This window comes from Colletotrichum acutatum (genome assembly GCF_030867785.1).
Source record: "Colletotrichum acutatum strain CBS 112980 chromosome Unknown BDZ83scaffold_73, whole genome shotgun sequence".
Taxonomy (NCBI): domain Eukaryota; kingdom Fungi; phylum Ascomycota; class Sordariomycetes; order Glomerellales; family Glomerellaceae; genus Colletotrichum; species Colletotrichum acutatum.
In genome coordinates, this window is record NW_026849067.1 from 16,890 (window position 1) to 36,433 (window position 19,544).

General features: G+C 46.7%; 7 protein-coding genes across 7 annotated transcripts; 3 read left to right on the top strand and 4 right to left on the bottom strand.

Moving 5' to 3' along the window:
- Positions 1-2,328: 2,328 nt before the first annotated feature.
- BDZ83DRAFT_753980 (uncharacterized protein) lies at positions 2,329-4,428 on the bottom strand (the record flags this gene model as incomplete). Its single annotated transcript, XM_060514421.1, has 4 exons — positions 2,329-2,360; positions 3,715-3,819; positions 3,883-4,137; positions 4,197-4,428. The coding sequence occupies 4 exons, from the start codon at positions 4,426-4,428 to the stop codon at positions 2,329-2,331; spliced, it is 624 nt and encodes a 207-aa protein (XP_060362886.1).
- A 1,134-nt stretch (positions 4,429-5,562) lies between these two features.
- BDZ83DRAFT_627807 (putative quinone oxidoreductase) lies at positions 5,563-7,067 on the top strand. The gene is made up of 2 exons (XM_060508659.1): positions 5,563-6,186; positions 6,247-7,067. The coding sequence occupies exons 1-2, from the start codon at positions 5,844-5,846 to the stop codon at positions 6,930-6,932; spliced, it is 1,029 nt and encodes a 342-aa protein (XP_060362887.1). The 5' UTR covers positions 5,563-5,843; the 3' UTR covers positions 6,933-7,067.
- Position 7,068: 1 nt separating this feature from the next.
- On the bottom strand, positions 7,069-9,537 carry BDZ83DRAFT_703193 (uncharacterized protein). Its single transcript, XM_060511475.1, has 4 exons — positions 9,142-9,537; positions 8,426-9,034; positions 8,302-8,376; positions 7,069-8,235 (listed from the first exon to the last, which is right to left on the bottom strand). The coding sequence occupies exons 1-4, from the start codon at positions 9,173-9,175 to the stop codon at positions 7,127-7,129; spliced, it is 1,827 nt and encodes a 608-aa protein (XP_060362888.1). The 5' UTR covers positions 9,176-9,537; the 3' UTR covers positions 7,069-7,126.
- A 1,428-nt stretch (positions 9,538-10,965) lies between these two features.
- On the top strand, positions 10,966-12,651 carry BDZ83DRAFT_742397 (uncharacterized protein; the record flags this gene model as incomplete). The annotated part of the gene is made up of 7 exons (XM_060513110.1): positions 10,966-11,151; positions 11,215-11,342; positions 11,396-11,495; positions 11,551-11,692; positions 11,755-11,963; positions 12,016-12,580; positions 12,642-12,651. 6 exons carry the CDS (start codon positions 10,966-10,968, stop codon positions 12,577-12,579), a joined length of 1,329 nt encoding a protein of 442 aa, XP_060362889.1. The 3' UTR covers position 12,580; positions 12,642-12,651.
- Positions 12,652-13,104: 453 nt separating this feature from the next.
- Positions 13,105-15,249, top strand: BDZ83DRAFT_410570 (P-loop containing nucleoside triphosphate hydrolase protein). The gene is made up of 4 exons (XM_060502911.1): positions 13,105-13,460; positions 13,523-13,787; positions 13,844-14,511; positions 14,561-15,249. The coding sequence occupies exons 1-4, from the start codon at positions 13,185-13,187 to the stop codon at positions 15,200-15,202; spliced, it is 1,851 nt and encodes a 616-aa protein (XP_060362890.1). The 5' UTR covers positions 13,105-13,184; the 3' UTR covers positions 15,203-15,249.
- A 46-nt stretch (positions 15,250-15,295) lies between these two features.
- On the bottom strand, positions 15,296-17,097 carry BDZ83DRAFT_703197 (Alpha/Beta hydrolase protein; the record flags this gene model as incomplete). Its single annotated transcript, XM_060511476.1, has 4 exons — positions 15,296-16,171; positions 16,223-16,584; positions 16,667-16,761; positions 16,799-17,097. 4 exons carry the CDS (start codon positions 17,095-17,097, stop codon positions 15,296-15,298), a joined length of 1,632 nt encoding a protein of 543 aa, XP_060362891.1.
- Positions 17,098-18,295: 1,198 nt separating this feature from the next.
- Positions 18,296-19,186, bottom strand: BDZ83DRAFT_582123 (phosphoadenosine phosphosulfate reductase; the record flags this gene model as incomplete). The annotated part of the gene is made up of 3 exons (XM_060505524.1): positions 18,296-18,705; positions 18,848-18,888; positions 18,960-19,186. The coding sequence occupies 3 exons, from the start codon at positions 19,184-19,186 to the stop codon at positions 18,296-18,298; spliced, it is 678 nt and encodes a 225-aa protein (XP_060362892.1).
- Positions 19,187-19,544: the final 358 nt, after the last annotated feature.

The following is a 19,544-nucleotide window of genomic DNA, read 5'->3' on the forward strand; positions in this document are numbered from 1 at the left end:
AAAAGGTAAACGACCTAGCTAAAGATTCCGAAACGGTTATTTTTAACGACTATAAAAATAATAAATATATTAAATAAAGCCGGAGGCTAAAAAATTAACCGCCGGAGGTAGTTATTTAAAACCCGAATTATAAAGAACGATTTAGGTAATATTCGTTCTCTTTTTATATAGAATAAAACTAGGACCCCTTTTTTAATACGTATATATTTAATTAATAAAAAGCGATTAATAAAGCGACTTAGGGATATTAAACGCTTTATTATTACGTTTATATTATAATTAATAGAACGAAGTATATTCTACTAACTATAGTTTTTAATAAAAGAATATATATAGATAACTTTATATTTCTTTTAAAAATATAAAAAGACGTCTTTAAACTATTTAAGCCCTTTAAAACTCGCTTCGTAGAGGCGGCTCGTATAGAGATTACGAAGTTAAAGGAGATAAATATTTAAAAAGTCGTTAATTAAATAACGGTTTAAAAAAAGCTAATACTATTTAAATAGGTATTTAACTATAAGTTTAACGAGGGTTATTATTTTAATTATTATAAAGCGAGGATATACGTTAAGGGGGATCTTTAAAAGCGATACTTTTTAAAAAAAACGTATATAGCTACCCTCGTTACTAAGACTTTTAGAGTAGCTATAGCTATTACTATTTAATTTAATTTAGAGGTCTATTAATATAATATTATAAATGTATTCTAAACGTAGTACGAAGACTAGGCGACCCTCTAATTATATATAAATTTCTAAACGGCTTTAAGTAATTAGGTAAATATATTAAATTCGAACGAGCCCTTTACGGGGCTCGTAACGCTCCTTTACTTTAATATAAAGAGCTCTTAATAACGCTTAGATCTCTTAAATTATTACTTATAAACGAGGATCTATACCTATTTTAAACTCTAAATAAGAGGGTCCTCGTTCTTTTTTATATAAACGATATCCTCGTCCTATTTTATAAAGATTATATTTATAAAGCCGGTTAAGTAATTAAAGGCTTTAAAAAGAAGTACGAACTAAAAGACTAAGGACTAGTCTCTTAGTATTTAGGTATTAAAGTTATCCGAGACCGACTAAACTATAAAATCTATTTTATTTATAATTAATATATCGAGAGGGCTATTAAAAAGTTTAATTTTATTAATTTAAAGGTATTAATAACGCTATTATTAACCGTATTAATTAAAAAAACCTAGGAGTTATATTACTAACCGAGACTAAGGCGTTCTAAAAAAAGATAGGGTCGATTTTATATATAATAATAATAATACGACCCGACATTACTTTTATATACGCTCTACTATCTCAGTTCTTTACGAACCTATCCCGTTAATACTATTTTATTATAAATTAAACTATATAATACCTTTTCTATATTTAATACTTTATAATCTATTTTAATACCTCGGGGGGTAGGTAAATACTTTTAATTATAAGTAATACCTCGTTCGTAAACGACGAAGAGACCTAAAGGTCTTTTTAAAAATATATTATCTCCTTTTTTAGCGGATTTATTTAATAAAAAGCTATAAAATAAAATATAGTAACGATATTAATAATTAAAGCCGAATTACTTAGCCTAAAATATATTATTAAAGAAATACTCGCTCTAAAACGCCTTTTTTATAATATATCGTTAGAGCTCGGCGACGTATAAAAGGTTTATTATAATAATCGTTAAATAATTAAATTTATAAAAAAGGAAGGGGAACGTATTTTAACTTACTTTTACTACGTCGATATTTAGAATATATAGCTTCGTTAAAAATATTTAAAAAGCTCTTTTTAAATAGTTTATATATTAATAAACGAAATACTAACCGACGGCTTTATAAAAAACCTTTTATAAATAAAGTTCGAGTACTTTATATCGCTCCTAAATATAAAAAATATATAGGAAATAATTATATAGAACGAGGGAATACTAAGGAGGTAATAGAACGCTCCGGGGGGCCTAGGTTTTTAATTTATAAACGTAGCCTATAGCTAGGGAGTATAAATTTACTTTAACAACCCCGTCGGGTCGCTATAAAAAAGTTATTTATTTAAAAAGGTAAGTGCGTATTCGTTTAAAAAGGACTTTAATATAAGTATTATATTTACGGGGATATAAATATTAACGAAAATATTAATTCCGATCTAAATATTATTAGCTTTTATATATAAAGTAGCCGGTATTTTTATATCTTTAACTAGCCTTTTTAACTCGGCCTCGAATAAAAAAAGAGCGTTAATAGACACCTCTTTTATTTTAGCCTCGTTTATATAAGCCTCCTCGTCTTTATTTTTATTTAATAGCCCGTCGGTTATTAAGGCCTTATATAACGCCGCCGTTATATAAATTAGGGCCTAGGGATAGTTAGTAATTATTTAGGACGACGATATATATATAGATTTACTTTTTATAAAGTCTCTACCGGGTTCTCTTTTTTTATTCGTTTAAAATATAAGAATTTCTCGTTTAGCTTATATATATACTTTTAAAAAGGAGCGTAACTAGATTTTTTATTAGTTTAGTAGTATATATATTTATTATTAGTAGTTAAGCCTAGGAAGTATTACCCCTCTATTCGTTTATTAAGGGCGCTTTTAATATAGCCTAAGTATTTAAAACCGAATAGTAGTAATACCCGTTTAAAAAGTCCTTTAATATTAGGGGTATTAAAAGGGTACGCTATTAAAAATTAAAATCGTAAACGATAAAGATAAAAAAAGATAATATATTTATAAAGAACCGCTTTGCGCTCGCTAGGAGGGGGCGAGGGAAGGGGCTCTAAACCTCTTTTACTTTTATTTTTTTTCTAAGCTATCTTTTTTTTAGTTTATTAACCGTTATTTATAAATAAAATCGTTAATAAAAATAAAAATAAAGTTACGGTACGATATTATTATTTTATTAACTAGGGTCTAGTACGAAAAAGGTATTACGTATTTAAAAGCGGATCGTCGTTATAAATAAAAGAGCTACTACTCTTTTTTAATTTCGTTTTAAAGCGCTTAGCTTTATATATTATAGTAATACGAGCGCGCTTTATAGCCCAGGTTATTTTAAATATTTATATTAAAACGATATTATTAGTTTTAAATCGTATTTCTAACGACGGGTATATATAGGAACGCGGGTATAAAAATAAAAAAGTAAGGGTATATATATAATTATAATATAAATAAAGGTTATAAAAAAAAAGGAAAGTTAAAATAGAGGGCGGCCGCAAGGAATTTATTTACTTATTTACTTTAGATTATAAATCGATTATTTAATTAATAAAAGGCCGCCCCTCGGTTTTACTTTTTATTAATAAAAGACCTTTAAAATTATTTATAATAACGAATACGGCTAGCGAATTACTACCTATTTACTTTATACCTATAACTTAACGCATAAAGCGATTTATTTTATAATTTCTTTTATAAATAGATTTTTATATAATATTATTTAAATTTCCGTTTTTAATAGGCTTTTTTATAACGATATAGGTAGTTAAGCGCGCTTTTTCTAGACGAGGATTTATCTAGGGGGGTATATCGTAATAGCTTTAACTATTAATAGCCTTATTATATATTATATAACCTCGGTTATATAATTACCGAGCTCTATACTCGCTCGTACCCTCTATTTTAGGACGAGCTTTATACCTATTTCTTACTTCTAATAGATAACCGTTCTCTATATTCAATGTCGATGCCCCTATTGTGACTATACGATAGTTGGCGAGCTGGAAGCTGGAGACAAAGACAAAGGTTCCACCGAGGGCAAGCATGATGTTTCCTAGGGAGTAGCCGTCAAAGGAAGCGATGTTGCGTGAGGCTGCCATGAGGATGCAACCCAGGGTAAGGCATATGCAGGAGGCGATCTAGCAAACCCGCCTACCATAGCGATCAAGGACAGAGCCGGCCAACAGGGAAGATACATTCGCTGTAACAGAGGCGGCAATAAAGAACAAGTTCAATCTGAGGTCTTGCTCGGTGCATGGAATGTAGTCGCCGTCGCCCACCACGCCCGGATCGTTGGCATCGCAGAGATTGCTGTAGACGCCCTCGGCGATCAGAATAGGTTTGAGGGCAGCGAATCCGAATACAATGCCCGCAGCTAGCCAACATGCCACTATACTAGTCGCTACTTGCACTGCGAGGTGTCAGCTCTGAAGTCGGGAGATAATCTAGCATTCAGACTGCTGCTCTTACCCCATCGTTTGGTGTTGGAGACCTTGTAAGCTGCGATTGGCTTCTCGGCGTGTAGGGTCTCGACAGGCGCAAAGCTCAAGCGCCTCCATTGCGGGTCATCGTTACTGCTATCTGTGTTGAATGGGTTGAGTGTACCGAAGATTGACTCGCCATTGCCAGTTGATTCGATGTGTTCTGTGGGACGTTCGTAGTCGAAGCCTTCGGCCTGGGTGACGTGCTGAGCGAGAGACATTACCCGAGTATTGCTGAAGTAATAATGCTTTGCAAAAGAGGATTGCAAATGGACCAAGAAAATGGAGAGTATTTGCGAGTAGGAGAAAGTTGAGAGAATAGTCTATAGGATAAATAAGATGAATGTCTATCGTACATTTTCACGAATCGAGGAGAATCCTCGCGTTTCCATCGTACCACGTTACGACGTTGCGACGAGTTCTCCTGCCGTACAACGCGCACGCGGCCGCAGGATGCCGTGCCTGTGACGTAACGGAGAAGAGTTGAGGAAGGGTGGGGAGAGAAAGTTAGAGCTTTCCAGCAATTTCCAAATCCCGGGATGCCCGGGCAAGCGGCCGGCTATCGGGGTGGAGCCTTACCGGGATTGGCCCCAGTAACCTTGACGGCCCGGACCGTGGGCGGGGACTCGGCCCCGGTCCTAACTTGCTGGCTGACAAGCAAGAACGGCTTTTCGACGGCATTGGCTTTTCGTACTGTTGCAAATGGAGGTGTTTGGGGTGAGTGGCTGCCAATGCCATTAGGCAAACTCAATGTCGGCCCGTATCCGTGATTGGTGTAAGTATGTCTGCTCTGTAACCTGTGGGAAAATGGCGTTAGTAATGTTACGGAAGAGGGACTATGCTGGAAGAGGAGAGATCTTAAGTTCATCAACACTACATCTAAGCAGGATAATCATCATTCAAAGGGCCACCAGCCAAAAATTTGCTAGAAAGGCGTGCGGAGAGATACAAATATTAATTTGCTCGTCGCAATAGCGGGAATAATCCGGTGGATCTGTACGTTCTCGGCGCAGGGCACACCTAAACCCACATGCAATCATTCGATCATGAAGTTGATGTCTCAAGGAGAGAAGATTCTCGGGACGACTCGAGGTCCTTGTCTCATTCCAAGTCTCCAAGTCTCCAAGTCTCCAGGTCTCCACCGGTATGGTGGGTCCAACCCCGACACTCGCATTTGGAGCTACCTATCTGCTTTCGGAACTTTTGTGCGCCTTGTAAGACGGAAACGCCTGTGCACGGCATACTTTGGAGCACTCGAAGTGATTTCGATCCTTCCAGGCTGAAAGTTTGGCCGTCGGATGCGAAAGCTGAGAATTGTAGTTTCCCCGACTGAGCACAAGCTTACGGAATCTCAAAGCAAGGGAAACATGACGCTGTCTAGAATCTCTTGGAGCACTGTGTAATTTGTCAGCTGGTTCTCCGGGCATTGTCATGTTCTGGTGAATTACTTGCTTGATGCTGAAATAGAAGTGCCTTGATATTAATCAGGTATGAAGGATGTTGTCTGTACATAAACCAAGGCAATCGTCCTTGAATCAACACTTGAAACTTGACATCAGCATCAGAACATCAACACATTATCTACCATCTCTTCAAAGACACAAATATCAGATCAAGACCAAAATCTTTATTGATCATGAGAGAAGCAATCTTTGACGGCAATCTCGAGGTTCAGATCCACGATATTCCGATACCAACCCCAGGGCCCGGACAGATCTTGATCAAAACCGTCGTCTCTGGGACCAATCCCAAAGACTGGAAAGTCCCAAAGATTTGGGCTTCGAACCTTCCACCTCTCAACCATGGAGATGACATTGCAGGATTTGTTCAAGGTGTTGGTGAAGGTGTCCTCGGCTTCAAGGAGGGAGACCGGGTTGCGGCCTTCCACGAAATGAACACCCCACATGGAAGTTACGCTGAATACTCCATCGCTTGGGCTCAGTCGACCTTTCTGATTCCCGAAAGGACCAGTTTTGAGGGTGAGTTACTGCACGTCATCTCGCCTAATGCTGAGTTAATGCTAACAAGTCATGCTCCAGAGGCGGCCACAATCCCACTTACTGCTATGACCGCTGCTCTTGCTTTGTACCAAAAGCTCGATCTGCCGCTTCCTTGGAATCCAGCCAAGATAAGTTTGCCTCTTCTCGTCAACGGTGGTGCTACAGCTGTTGGTGCCTTTGCCATCAAGCTCGCGACCCTCTCCAACATTCATCCCATCATCGCCGTCGCCGGAAGTGGTAGCCCTTACGTGGAAACCTTGGTCAACAAGGAGAAGGGAGATGTCGTCATTGACTATCGAAAGGGAGAACACCACGTTCTCGAGCAAATATGTCTTGCAGCCGGGGGGCAGCCCATCATCAATGCTCTAGATGGCGTGTCCGAAGAGCAGACTGTCCGGATCGTTGCAAAGGCCCTTGCCCCAGGCGGCAAGATCTCAGTCTTTCTACAGACCTCCCCCAGCGATATCAAGGCCGAGATCTTGTACACCATGGTGGGCACTGTTCATGCCTCGAATGAGACTCCAGGTTCTCCCTTAGGCGACAAGGAGTTCGGGTCCGTGTTCTATCGCTTCTTCGGGCTGGGATTGAAAGAAGGCTGGTTCAATGGTCATCCTTATGAGGTTCTCCCCGAAGGCCTTGCCTCTTTGGAGAAAGCACTGAAAGACCTAGAAGCCGGCAAAGTCTCTGCTAGGAAGTACCTTCTTCGCATCGAGGACACTAAGTGAATCCACGTTGAAGTGATTATAGCCCATGTCAGGGCAGTGGGTGACCACGGCAAAACAAGGTCGAGAAGGTGATTGAGCAGGGTTGTTAATTATGTAGACTTGGTGATCTAAAATGCAAACACCGTCTTTCTGTCATAGTACGTGATCATTGCAGTTGAGCGAGAGATATCAATATGCTATCACAGAGTGAATGATTAATTTTGACTTGGTGTAGCACCGAGAACCTTGCCATTTGCGAACTTCCCCTTCCATTCCTCATTGACATCACTGTAGTCTTCTGGCCCATAAGGCGAATACCACTCGACCATGAATCCTTTCTTCCGGTAATGCGCGAGACCGAGGTCGCTCAGCAACAGGTCTAGGTAAGGTACCGCATCGAACACGAAGCTCGGGCACTTGTTGGAGCCCCAATCTGTAGGGTAACGCCAATGACCGAAGCGATTCATCAATACTGTTTCATATTGCAACTTTTGAATCGCCGTGTCGTCACCGACTGCCCCTGCAGGATCTTTGGCAAGGAGACCCGAAAAGTACGCACTGATCCAAAGGCCTTGAACGTGAGCCGTGATGACATTGCTAAAATTGCCGACCATGCCGATGAAAGCTGTGTCACGTGTGCGTAGGAAGCGTTCCGATGGCGGTACGATGAAGTGATGAAGCATGTACGGGGTAAGCGGTCGGTAAGGAGTTACTGCGTCGTCGCTGTCGATGCCCTTTTGATCGGTCAACGGCACGTAGTTCTTGTTCCATACTGGCTGATTCTTGAGCCTTGGGAAGCGATCCAGGATCTCTTTGTCGGCTAGGTCAACAAGATCGGCCTGACCGGCGAGATCCTCACGTGGCGCGTTCTCGATAGGCGCATGCGGTATACCAAGCGCCTTCTCGATACCATCCGGGAGAAACTTGATTGGTGGGACATGTTTCCAGCCAGTGTGAGCTAGCAGAACATCGGCGGGGAACTCGGTTCCATCGGATAGATGAACCGTTCCAGAACTGAGGTGGTCGATCTCCCCGAGATGAACTTTGACCTTACCTTCTTTGACCAAATCAAAGAAGTCGGTATCATAGTTGAGAATGCTGAAGCTGGTGCCTGTGAACATGGCCTCTGTCCACGGCTTCAATTTTGCCGTGTCTGGGTGGGAGTCGTATGCGTTGAGCGTTATCACATCGCCGCCAAGCACTTTCCAGAAAGCATCGACGATCATCCTACCAATGGCAGTGCCATGGAGAAAATGACGGGTGCCAACATAGCCATCAGCATCACCCCACAAACAAGGGCTGAACCAGGTCAACATTCGCGTGTCTACCGTAGTTCGAGGGATCGTTAGCTCCGTGAAAGCATGTCGAGAAAGAGCAACTAAATACTGACTGGCAAGCTTTTCCAACCACTTTTTGAGTGGAGTGACATATGGGGGTGCCATCCAGCAAGGTCCATGGCCCGTTGCTATCGCTGAGTTAGTAGGCGTTCAGATCTCGAACTGAAGTAGACTTACACCGGATGACCCAATTCACCTTCACACCGGCAGTTGCGTACGAGTAGACGGCATCCCATGCAAATTTCGTACCACCAAAGATTGTCACGGTCTTGGCCGTCTCCAAAGTATCGGCATTCTGCTGGAAGTACTTGCCGTGAAAGATGCGACCGCCGAAAGACTCTTGGTCATCGAAATGGGGCAGCCATGGTTCCGACGTCAAGCCAGTCGCAATGATTAGTCGTCGAGCAAATACTCGGACCTCTTCATCTTTGGAGTCCGCAACTGTCAAGAACCAGCCACCTTCGCTAGTCTCCTGATGTTCTGCCACAATGACCTTATGGCTCGATCGGATCTTGTCAGTGATGCCGAACTTGTCGGCATATGCTTTGAGATAGACGCTGATGGTTTCGCCTGGAATATGCTGCCCTGGCCTGATGTTGAATCTTTCACTGTCCATGGGGAAGTCAGGGTATTCATAAGTTCCCAGCATATTGTTGCTTTTCAAGCCCGGGTATAAACGCTCCTCTGCCCAAGTGCCACCGAGCGTGGGCTGCGAGTCAAAGACAACTAGCGAAGACTCTGGGTGCGTGCAGTGATACTGCTTTGCGGCGGCTAGACCATACCATCCTGCAATGTCATGTTAGTTTACGGCATTGCGTCACTCCATTGGACCTCGACGCGAAACTTGTCTGGACATGGAGACATGTAAATCCGGAGGGTCTGGAATAAGTTACCTGCCCCAACTACAATGCAGTCAAAGTTTTCCATCTCGTCAGCAGTGAATCTGATTCGGAAAGACTTGTGTGATCAGTGTCGAAACAGTCGGAGACGCGCCGGGAAGGTACTCTTGATGAACCTCTGCTCAAGGCACGACTCAGGAGCGACTAACGGAATGTAGTTCGCCAACGGCCGCCAAGTTTGAATGAGACGACAACGGGATGGTTCCCGGGATCCCATGTCCTGCCGATCCTCTCTGTTTGGAAGGTGATACTACGTGCGGAAATACCCAGTTTGCGAGGATTCTCTAGATTGAGAAGTGATGGCAGGGTTAGGAGCCCCTGAGTTTGTGCTTGAGTGCAGACTTGGCTGTAAAAGTGTTTATTAAACTCTGAAGAACCAACCCCGGGCCCACTTCCAACGGACAAGAACTGCGATGCATGTTGGTTTTATCAATTTCCTTTAGGGTTACATTCGGGATTACGTATAACGGCGGGCGACAACGACTGGTGTTCATCGGGGACGTCGGGAATTCCTCCAGGTTCCCCGCGGCTGCATCAGTGATTGGATGTTCTTCTTCGGGGCTACTCGTACATGCAACGGTTTGTGGATCAGGAACTGGCAAAACATTGAACCAACCAGATGTTAGTCCTGATGAACTCTTATGGACAAGGGCTTACTTATGTGCGCGCCAAAAGTTGTGCCATATTGAACGCTTGGATGCTACCATTTATACAGACACACGCCATGAACGAGTCAGCCGTTGACCGAAGAGTTCGGATGGCAGAATACCCCTGCTCATCGACATGCAGTTGGCCGACTCGCCGTAGCATCCAGCAATTATTTCGCATATATGCAATCTTCTGATTGAACCGTAGCAAGTCCGGACTCCGGTGACCAGTCACGAATCGAGTCTCTTGTCTAGTCCCACCCAAGGCGCGCGTCTTGCTCTCAGGAAGTTAGGTCCCTGAGGGCAGGCAGGGCAATGTGGCAATCTTCAATCCTTCGAAACTCTCTCCAGTTCAGGGTTACACTGAGCCGTTTGTTAGCTCGACTGAAATTTTCAATGACATGATGCTCAGATGCGCGGCCAAGTGTAGGCATCTGCAAATGGCAAAGAATTGCGCCATGGATGTAACGGCAAACCAACATCGTAATAATATTCCAAGCAAGACAGCTTGACATGCTGAAAATGCTCTGCCACTTACCGCGTCCTCGGGTTTTCCACTCCGCGGGTGGCACAGTCGGAGCATCGTTGAAAACATGCAGACGAAGTTCCTGCTTCTTTCTTGATGGGTGCCCGTGGATTCATACAACAGTTTGATCAGAAGCATCAGTGCTTGTTTGCTGAGCAGGATCACAACCGAGCTAGATGAGATCCCTTGATAGTAGGCGTAATCTCACGTTTGGACGATCTAGAATCTGCCACCGTGTTTCCCTCGCACACCAAGCGCGTGGGCCTTGGGAAAGCTTCGGCAATGCGATTTGGTCCGCTGCCGTTTCCGGCACATGTAATCAACGTTGAGGAAACCTCAAACATTCTCCTGGTGGCACAGCTGAAGGGTGTCAGCGAGGATGGAGTTCAACCGCTGCCATGGGTGTGGATCGGCGCCGGTCTTTCGGGCTTGACAAGTGTCGATCGAATCGAGTAAGGGCTTCGCCCATAATGGGTGCTGTGGGCAAAGATTATACAAAGTAGACACCCCGGGAACCTGCATGCCTTCCAGAGACTCTCCTGAATCTTCTGGCCGGTTTCTCTCGTTAATTCTGTTGTTTGCATCTCATCTCTTTCAAGTCGTTCTTGTACAGTATCGGACTCCGGTATGTCGTCAACGGCTGCCATGGACCCCGCCGCAGCGGAGGCCGCCGCCGCCGCAGCTCAAGCGGCTATGCAGTCATTCACAATAGAGGCGTGGACTCTCTTGACGGTCGGCGTTCTTTTTACTATGTTGAGGACCTACGCCAGGGTCAGGTCTGTAGGCTTCAAGGGCCTCCAAGCGGATGACTATCTTGTTTGGGTCGGTGCGGTTAGTACCTCTGTCTCTATCCGCGTACATTTCATGGAAGTTAACATCTAATGTCAACTGCAGATATTCTATGCGATTGAGACTGCGCTGGCGCATTCCGTCGGGGCTGTCGCGAAGGGTATGGCGAACAATGCCATGACGGATGAGCAAAGGGTAGCCCTATCCCCAGATAGTGATGAGTATCGACTAAGGTCAGAATTCTGCACCCTTGAAAAGTCTTCTTACTCACCTAGATATCTTCTAGGGTTGTTGGTTCTATCATTCAGTTGTGTGGATGGTCGAGTTACTCGGTCTTGTTGTGGTCGCTCAAGGCATCACTGCTAGTGTTCTATCTACGGCTGACCGTAAGTGAACAACTCGAATCATGCGTTAAACTATGCCGAATATTAACCAATCAAGGCGGGTTTGGGTCGCGGTTATCGACTTCGCATCTACTTTGGTTTCGGGTTCCTCGTCCTCAGTTGGATCGTCGTCATCATGAATCTTTTTCTCGCTTGCCGACCCTTTCACAAGAACTGGCAGATCAATCCTGACCCTGGGAGTAAAATTGTCTCAAGTCACAACTGATTGCACGAAAGCCATGCTGATACGACTACCTCACAGACGTTTGCCAACCAGCCATCTCCAATCAGGTTGTTTGGGTGTACTTGGCGTTCAACGTGTCCACGGACCTGTACCTTTTGTCCATCCCCTTGCCGATGCTATGGCAAGCAAGACTCAAGCCCATCAAGAAATGGGGTTTGCTGTTTCTCTTTAGCGGTGGATTATTTGTTGTCGTGTGCGCAACCCTGCGTTGTATCTTGATTGTCACAGTGAGTTTACCTGTTGTACCACTCGAACTCTTGCTCACCTTCTCCTTTCTAGGACCCCAAGAACGGTGCACAGCTAGCGGGATCATGGGCCGTTCGTGAGACCTTTGTTGCCGTCATTACCGCGAACCTACCGATGGTGTTCTCCATCATCAAGATCTGGCTTGGGCCCGTTCTTGGCTCTCTTCTCACTTCACTGCGATCAACGCAGAAGCTCACCGACGCGACACCGAAAGAAATACGCACTTTCGGGGCCGGTAGCAACCAAAGCTGGCGGGGTCGCGGACCCCCTTCAGCGTACCCGATCACGAACATCACCCTCAACGAGAGTGAAGAGCGCATGGTGAACGAGTACAAGATGCAGGACGTTAAGACCTGGGGTGATCCCCATGCCGATAATACAAGTGGAACTACGAGATCAAACAGCGTCCGCCGAAGTCACAGCAACCGGCGGAAGAATACCGATATCCGAAAGGATGTAGAAGTTGCCATCACCACAGAGTATATGCCGCCGGCGAAAGACGCGGAGGGGAATGTCAAGGTTCTGTCGCCAAAAACTTTCACGTTTGCCAGAGGCCCGAAGAGGCAGTCTGTGAATAATTCTGATAATCAGATATAATGTATGGCGACTTAAGGGAATGATAATGTTGAAGCGGAAATCGTAACTAATTCTCTATGTAGAAAGATTACACCATACCCATCCAAACATTTGTGCACGTTTGGCCAATGACAATGATTAGTTTTGTTGATTTAGGCATCTGCATTCGAAGTAGGGAGCGGGTAGTATTTGCTACAAAGGTGTACGGCGTGCAGAATATGGAAGCCTTGACTAGGCACCTATCAATGCAGCATGTCCGTACCCTTATTACCTTATCTCAATACTCAAAGCTTCCATGCAAGTTTCATAGATGAAAGATCTTGTTGTTTAACCGCAATACTTGCAGAATCATCTGCCTGGTTGCTTGGGCGACAGAATCCAGGCAGCGACTTTTGGAGGCCTGAGTGCTCCGCGTTTCTCGCGCCCCCTCTGGATCAGCACACAAAAGTACACAAGACCCATTAAGACGTGATGCGAACATCTTAACGACGAGTAAAGAAGAATTCATGAGATATAAGTACAGCCGAATGTCCCAAAGACAATATGAAATCTTCTTAAAGCCAATGAGTTGCTTTAATTATCTTTCTTGTTTAAAAATACATGATTGACTCTGCACATCAGTCGCCATGGACGAATATCACATCAAGCACACGCCCTGGTACCAGGCCTCCGTGGAGGCCTTCAGCGCCAAAGCAGCCAAGAAAGACATGACCGGTGCACTGGATCCGAACACTACCTCCAACCCCGACATGATCGTAGCAGCCCGACTTCGGCCAATTTTGGAGGACGAAGTAGCCGCAGGTCTTATTCGTGGAGTTTTCCCTAGAACCAGCGGTAATGGCGCCGTAGACATCCACCAGATCCGAAAGCACATCAAGCCTCTGGGACCTCCTACGCTTACAGTAAGCAGCCACCTGCTTGGCACAGCTTCAAACATCATGATCTCATCTGACATACTTTACAGACCACTTCGGTTCAGCTCGACAAAGCCTATGGTCCAGATGACACATCTGAGCAAATTTACCAAGATCTGGTTGAGCCGTTGGTTCCCTGGGCATGGAGCGGCGGTGTTAGTACCGTGTTCGCCTATGGTCAGACTGGCTCTGGTAAAACCTTCACAGTCAGCGAGATTGAGAAGCTGGTCGCGAAGTCGCTCATGAGCGGGGCTATGGAGGGAGAGCGTAAAGTGTATGCGTGCATCATTGAGCTGGCTGGCAACTCTTCTTTCGGTATTTCGAATTACATTCCCTTACTACATGTAACTTGCTCTAACATGATGTCCTAGACCTCTTGAACTCTCGAAAGCCAATCTCGGTTTTGGAGGACTCCTTCGGTATCACACAGCTTGCTGGCGCCCTGGAAATCGAAATCACCGAAGCAGCCACCTTACTCGAGCTCATAGAAAAGGCAGCAACCTTCCGCCGCACAGCATCGACGTTCAAGAATGACGCGTCATCTCGCTCCCACGCCATTTGTCGCATCCGTATCGAAAGTCCCATACCAACAGCCGAAGACGGACTCCTTTACCTCATCGACCTGGCAGGTTCGGAAGCCGCCCGGGACATTGCCAACCACACACCCGACCGCATGAAAGAAGCCCGGGAGATTAACACCAGCCTTTCAGTGCTGAAGGACTGTATTAGGGGCAGAGCGACCGTCGACGTGGCATCTCTAACGGGCAAGACCAAGAGCCCGACGTATATTCCATTCCGGCAGAGCTCCCTTACCAAGATTCTGAAGCATGTTTTCGATCCTGCCGGGAGACGTAGCTGCAAGACTATGGTACTGGCCTGCGTCAATCCCAGCCTTCCAGATGCTGGCGCCGGAAAGAATACGCTTAAGTATGCCGAGATGCTGCGGGTTTTGCTGCCCAAAGCCAAGGCTCAGTCCTATGACCCTGAGACGCCCGCAACGTGGGACAATAAACGGATAAAGACCTGGATCAACAGCAACGTGAGTTCATCTTACATACCGACCGATGAAGCAAGCTAACATGTTGAAGTCTGGAAGCCCTGCAATTTCTGGCGAGCTCGTTGCACCTACCGAGACCGGTTCGCTGCTGCTCCGCCTTCCCACCCCCGAATTCCTCACCCGCTGCTTGAAGACTCCGGGAGTCGATGAGGACCAAGCTCGCGCCTTTCATGCAAAGTTCTGGCGTTTGCATATAGATTCGCAAAAGTCCGGCGGGAAGAAGACAGAAGTCAAGAGCGAGGCAGAGCCTGCCGAGGAAAAAGGCCGCAAGACAGCCATGAACCAGGAGATGTTATCATCTAGCGTAGACCCGAACCCCAAGGCAAATGACGCTCCTTTCAAAGAGCGCATTCGACCAGGAATGGCTGTGCGCTGGACGCCACCTTCGACTTTTCGAATGGGCCTTCCCGGGCTGAACATGGTAGTTATTCTGTGTCCTCAGTTGGCGGTCGGACCGACTGTGAGAGATTTGAGTGGTGACTTGGTCAACCAGTCAGGCTTCACTTCGACGAGAGGAAGCAAGTATCTCTGCGCAATGGTTCTCCCTGGCTTCATGGCCGATTCATATGAGTTGAGCATGTGGCGTCAGGTAGTGGTAGATGTAGATCAGATGGAAGCGGAGGTACTTCTCGAGTATGATTCGGGAACTAGATACTATCACATTACCTTGTAATTCGATCAAACACATTTCGGATCCTCCAGTAATCGATACCCAATCATTACCGCCATGGTGATTTCCATGTTGTTTGCCGCAAACGATAATCATCTACTTCAACGAAAGACTTGGACGACGGATCGCTGTTGGCATTGAAAACGACATTAGAGCTGGTTCTGTTCGACTTCTCAGCAGTCCATGCCGGCCATATGGGAGTCCCGGGAACTGATTCGAGTCAGCAGAGTACCAGGGTTTGCATCTAAGGAAGAAGCCTAGAATACCTCCATGATTATTCGGGTTGAGATTCGACACGAAAGACGCCCATGCCCTACCCATGAGCTTCGAAGCCGTGGCAAACTGTGGCTCGCTCATCGTGTCTTCTTCAAGGGCGTCGAATATGAAGGAGACGTCTATTGAATGGTGAGACCCCAGGCGAGGAGTGGTGCTAGGAGGCAGCAGGTTCACACGAGCTGAGTATGCTTTCACACCAGCAGCGGCCCAAGCCTTCAACGTCATACGTCGGGAAGTAGTCTCGACAATATCGGTATGGAACTCGACCCCGCGCTTCCACTGAGATCCATAAAGCTGGTTATCTTCAGCGGTCGGGCTGTATCCGGCTGGAAGCCCTGTGCCGTTGGTGTTGGGGTAAAGTCGCTCAATGGCGGAGACGGTGAAGTTATCTGGACCCCCTGCTGCGACCAGAGCCCTAAAGTCGTCGTCCGTATCCAACTTCCCGCCAAACATGAAGACGGTTGCCTCGCCAGTGGTGGTGGAGTACATGATTGGCAAACGGACGAAGTGGCCCTTCTCGAGTGACTCCGTGGGTCCATCTTGAAGGAAGTCGCCATCGACCTGAGTGAGCCAGGGACCGAGACCCGTGCCTGGGAATACCGGTGTGGTGCTCACGTTCAGGACGGCGGAAATGGTTTCCACAGGCAGGTTACGAAGGCACTCAAACGGACTGGCTGTCTCAGAACAAGACGTTGTCTATGTCAGGTTCCGATAAAGGTCTGCGGTGTAGGTTGCTAGGTCCTTCACATTATAAGGCCACTTTTCGGCCATTCCGCCACTCTGCATGATCGCACCATGGAATAGACCGTCATCTCTGTCTCCGTAGGCAATGAGTTGTTTGCCGATTGACAAGCCTCCAGCGCTCTGGCCAAAGATTGCCACACGACGCGGATCGCCGCCGAAGAAAGCAACATTTTCTTGTATCCAGTGGAGGGCCAGACGCTGGTCCCGCAGACCGTTGTTGGCACTGCCGTTGACTTTCACCCCGTCAGACCCCCAGATGAACCCAAACGCCGAAAGCCGGTAGTTAATGGAGACAGCTATCAGAGGTTTCTGTGCTGCAGATGCTTGGCGCACAAAGTTTGTGAGGTTGTTGTCTCTAGATGAACCTGCGTATAAGCCGCCGCTACGGTGGTCAGTCAGTTCATCGTTGGTCAGACAAGTTTGGCGTGGGAGATTCTAAAACTCAACCATGAATCCAAACGGCGACAGGAAGGAGTCCGGTGCTATTGAGGCTGCTCGGGCGGATGACGTTGAGTGAGAGACAGTCTTCAGACATTGGGTGGCTAGGAGGAGCCTGAAGGTTTGATCAGTACTAATTACTCAAGTAGAGAAGTTGACAGGCCTGTGCTCACAGTATATTGCATGCATATGTCTCCATAATTCGTCACAGGGCGAGTGCGAGTCCACGTTGAGTTGATGCTTTGTGGTGCCTTGAAGCGGAGGTTGCCAGTGGGAGGCTGGGCATATGGCACGCCTAGGAAAAGATCTTGTTGGTAGCTGAGGAGAGACAACCCCTCGTAGGTGCCATTCAACACCTTCACCGTTGGTCCTGCAGAAACATGATGGGCGAGCAGAAGGATGATCGACAATGCCGTCGAAAAGCCAACTCCAGAGTACATCATGATGAAGATCAAGTGCGAGTCATGAGACTAACAGCGGAACATGTACTGCAAGCCCAGCCAAAGCGCTTCTAAGTCGTGTAAGTTGGCACTGGTGCCCACGCCCTCTCAGAACCACCTCGCCTTGGCTCAGTAACATCTTATAGCAAACATCGTCCATATTGATGCGACTCGAGCCAGTTACCCGATATCTTGATGGCAAGGGCCAGGTTTCCGATGATAAGGTACCAGTAATATGCCGATCAGGTCCACATTGCCGCGCGGGGCATGGTGACAATGCGGGGACCGGTGTCAGAAAGCCGGTCATGGACTGAAATGGAAAAGCGAACACTTGCTTCAGCATGGTAGTTGCAGCTAATCAAACAGACAATATTTGGGTGATTACTGCGATGTAAACAGCCAAATATCGAGCGCCTCTTGGACACAAAGGGCCGCCGATTTGCGCGTTTCGGCGGTTTCTCGATCCCGGTATAGTCATAGCGCCACCTTGAGAGGAAAGAAATGAAAGGCTAGAGAGCAAAGTTCGTATTCCCTCGTCATTTTCTGTGCCGCAAAGGGCTCCGGAGTGTCATATTGCGGTGGATCCGAAACTAAATGCATAAGAATCTGTCTCTGTCAGCTTCTGACTTTAACACAACAAGGTTGGCCTGGCTCGCGCGAAAAATCGCAGCGAGGTGGAAATGAATCAGTGTAGATTGGTGGTGATGCGGCAAGTCTATGCGCTCTCTATACAAAAGGCTCCTCCATGATGATTCTGCACTACTCTGGAGTTCAATCAAAATCTCTCGGGTCTGGCGAGTCAATGTCAACAAGTCGTTGGGTTCTTCTTCATCTATCGCGGCCTAATCTCTCTTCATCGTCTTCCGTAAGCTCGTACGCAGGTCGGAAACCCGCACCGTTTTGTCCTTCGGTCTTCAGCTGAGGGTTGGGATGGGTATCTTGCGTTCCACCTAGACTCGTGTAGCCCTTGAAGATGTTAGTCATCCATTTCTCTTTCCCTGAATCAACGGTCTTACCTGGTCATATAGAGGGCAGTACGGTATTTCCAAATGTCGAATAAACTATCGTGTGGTCAGTTCCCATCCTGTTACTAGTATATTGTCTCCATAAAAGCATTGTCGCAAAGCCTCGGCAAAATGTGTCAACTTACTGCCCAAATCTCGGCTGTGGGAAAAGGTTAGCAAGCAATGTTACTACATCATGACAATGGTGGCAACTGACCATAATGCCAATCGATTACAGGATGCACCCGCATAAAGGCAGGCCAACCGGAGTCCGTAGGGTCAAAATCTGTCAACTTCTCGCCGTGGGGGTCTGTCCTCCTCGTCCCCACGAAAATGGCTTTTACGTTTGGTCTGTCTACTAGGTATGCCTCGAGACCATCTTTCATTGTCATGGCATATCGTTTTACGTCTAAGTGGTATTCGGCGCTCGTGGTTTCGACAAAATCGTCAACTTCGGCGAATGGATGCTTCGATACGATGTACACTGCCTGGAATTCAGGAGGGAAGGAAGTCGTGCCGTTCGACCCGTTCGTTTGGGAGGCTTTCGAAGGAGAGGGGTATCGACGTGCGAGGGCGGCGAGGAGTATGATTAGGAGTACGAGGCCTGTCAAAGTGAGTCTGTCAGCATCATAGGCTGGGCTAGGACAGATGACGGTATGCGACAGCAAAGGCGGTGCCATGTCTCGATCCGAACGATTCGCAATGCTCTATGGAATACGTCGAGAACGCAAGATGTGAGAACATACAGTCTTTGCCTCCATTGTATGAGATTGAAATCTGTTCCAGGCTGCCTCGGCGCATTAGCGACCCACGCGGATACAAGATAAGAGCTGACATGGCGTGTCGCGCATCGCGCACCTGTATCTTGCCAACGCCTCGTCAACGACACCCATTGACGCGCGCAGCTGCTTTTGGACGTTGCGCAGAACATCCGTCTTCTGGTCATCCGCTAAGAAAGCGTCGACCTTGTCCTTCAGCTCGTGGCACACTTCCTGGAAACTCCGCGGGAACGACTCGGATGAGTGGGGTTTGGCGGGGTAACCGTTGGCAGCCGCGGCAGCGTGCTCGCCGTTCTCGTTTGACATTATGTGGATGGCGTCGAGACTGCTTAAATCGGCGATTATGGAATACTAGGAAGATGAAGAGTGTCGTCAATAGCCAAGGTGGCAGGAGGGCAGGCGTACAGGCGGGAGGAGTGGAATGGGGCGGAAAGTCATCGACTTCGGTGTCCTGTCGGAGACGGCGATGGCGGGGACGTGCGGGCGGGCGACACTTGCCATTTTGCCGGCTTATCTAAGATCTCCCATACCTTCCTTGAGGTACCTCACCTCGGGCTGCCCACCGCCTTCTTTGGGGGGTTTAGCGCAGCACGTGCAAGGCTACTCATCAGGTCTAGCGGCCCGCCCGGAACCGAGACCCCGAAAAACGCATTCACGCCGAGGC

Excerpts from the sequence above, each read along its gene's own strand:
- BDZ83DRAFT_703193 (XM_060511475.1), bottom strand. The coding sequence starts at position 9,175 with ATGGAAAACTTTGACTGCATTGTAGTTGGGGCAG. Across the intron at positions 9,035-9,141 it reads CTGCATTGTAGTTGGGGCAG|GATGGTATGGTCTAGCCGCC; the intron begins GTAACTTATTCC and ends ATGACATTGCAG. Across the intron at positions 8,236-8,301 it reads GTGGTTGGAAAAGCTTGCCA|ACACGCGAATGTTGACCTGG; the intron begins GTCAGTATTTAG and ends GAACTACGGTAG.
- BDZ83DRAFT_627807 (XM_060508659.1), top strand. The coding sequence starts at position 5,844 with ATGAGAGAAGCAATCTTTGACGGCAATCTCGAGGTTCAGATCCACGAT. Across the intron at positions 6,187-6,246 it reads CGAAAGGACCAGTTTTGAGG|AGGCGGCCACAATCCCACTT; the intron begins GTGAGTTACTGC and ends GTCATGCTCCAG.
- BDZ83DRAFT_410570 (XM_060502911.1), top strand. The coding sequence starts at position 13,185 with ATGGACGAATATCACATCAAGCACACGCCCTGGTACCAGGCCTCCGTG. Across the intron at positions 13,461-13,522 it reads TGGGACCTCCTACGCTTACA|ACCACTTCGGTTCAGCTCGA; the intron begins GTAAGCAGCCAC and ends CATACTTTACAG. Across the intron at positions 13,788-13,843 it reads GGCTGGCAACTCTTCTTTCG|ACCTCTTGAACTCTCGAAAG; the intron begins GTATTTCGAATT and ends ATGATGTCCTAG.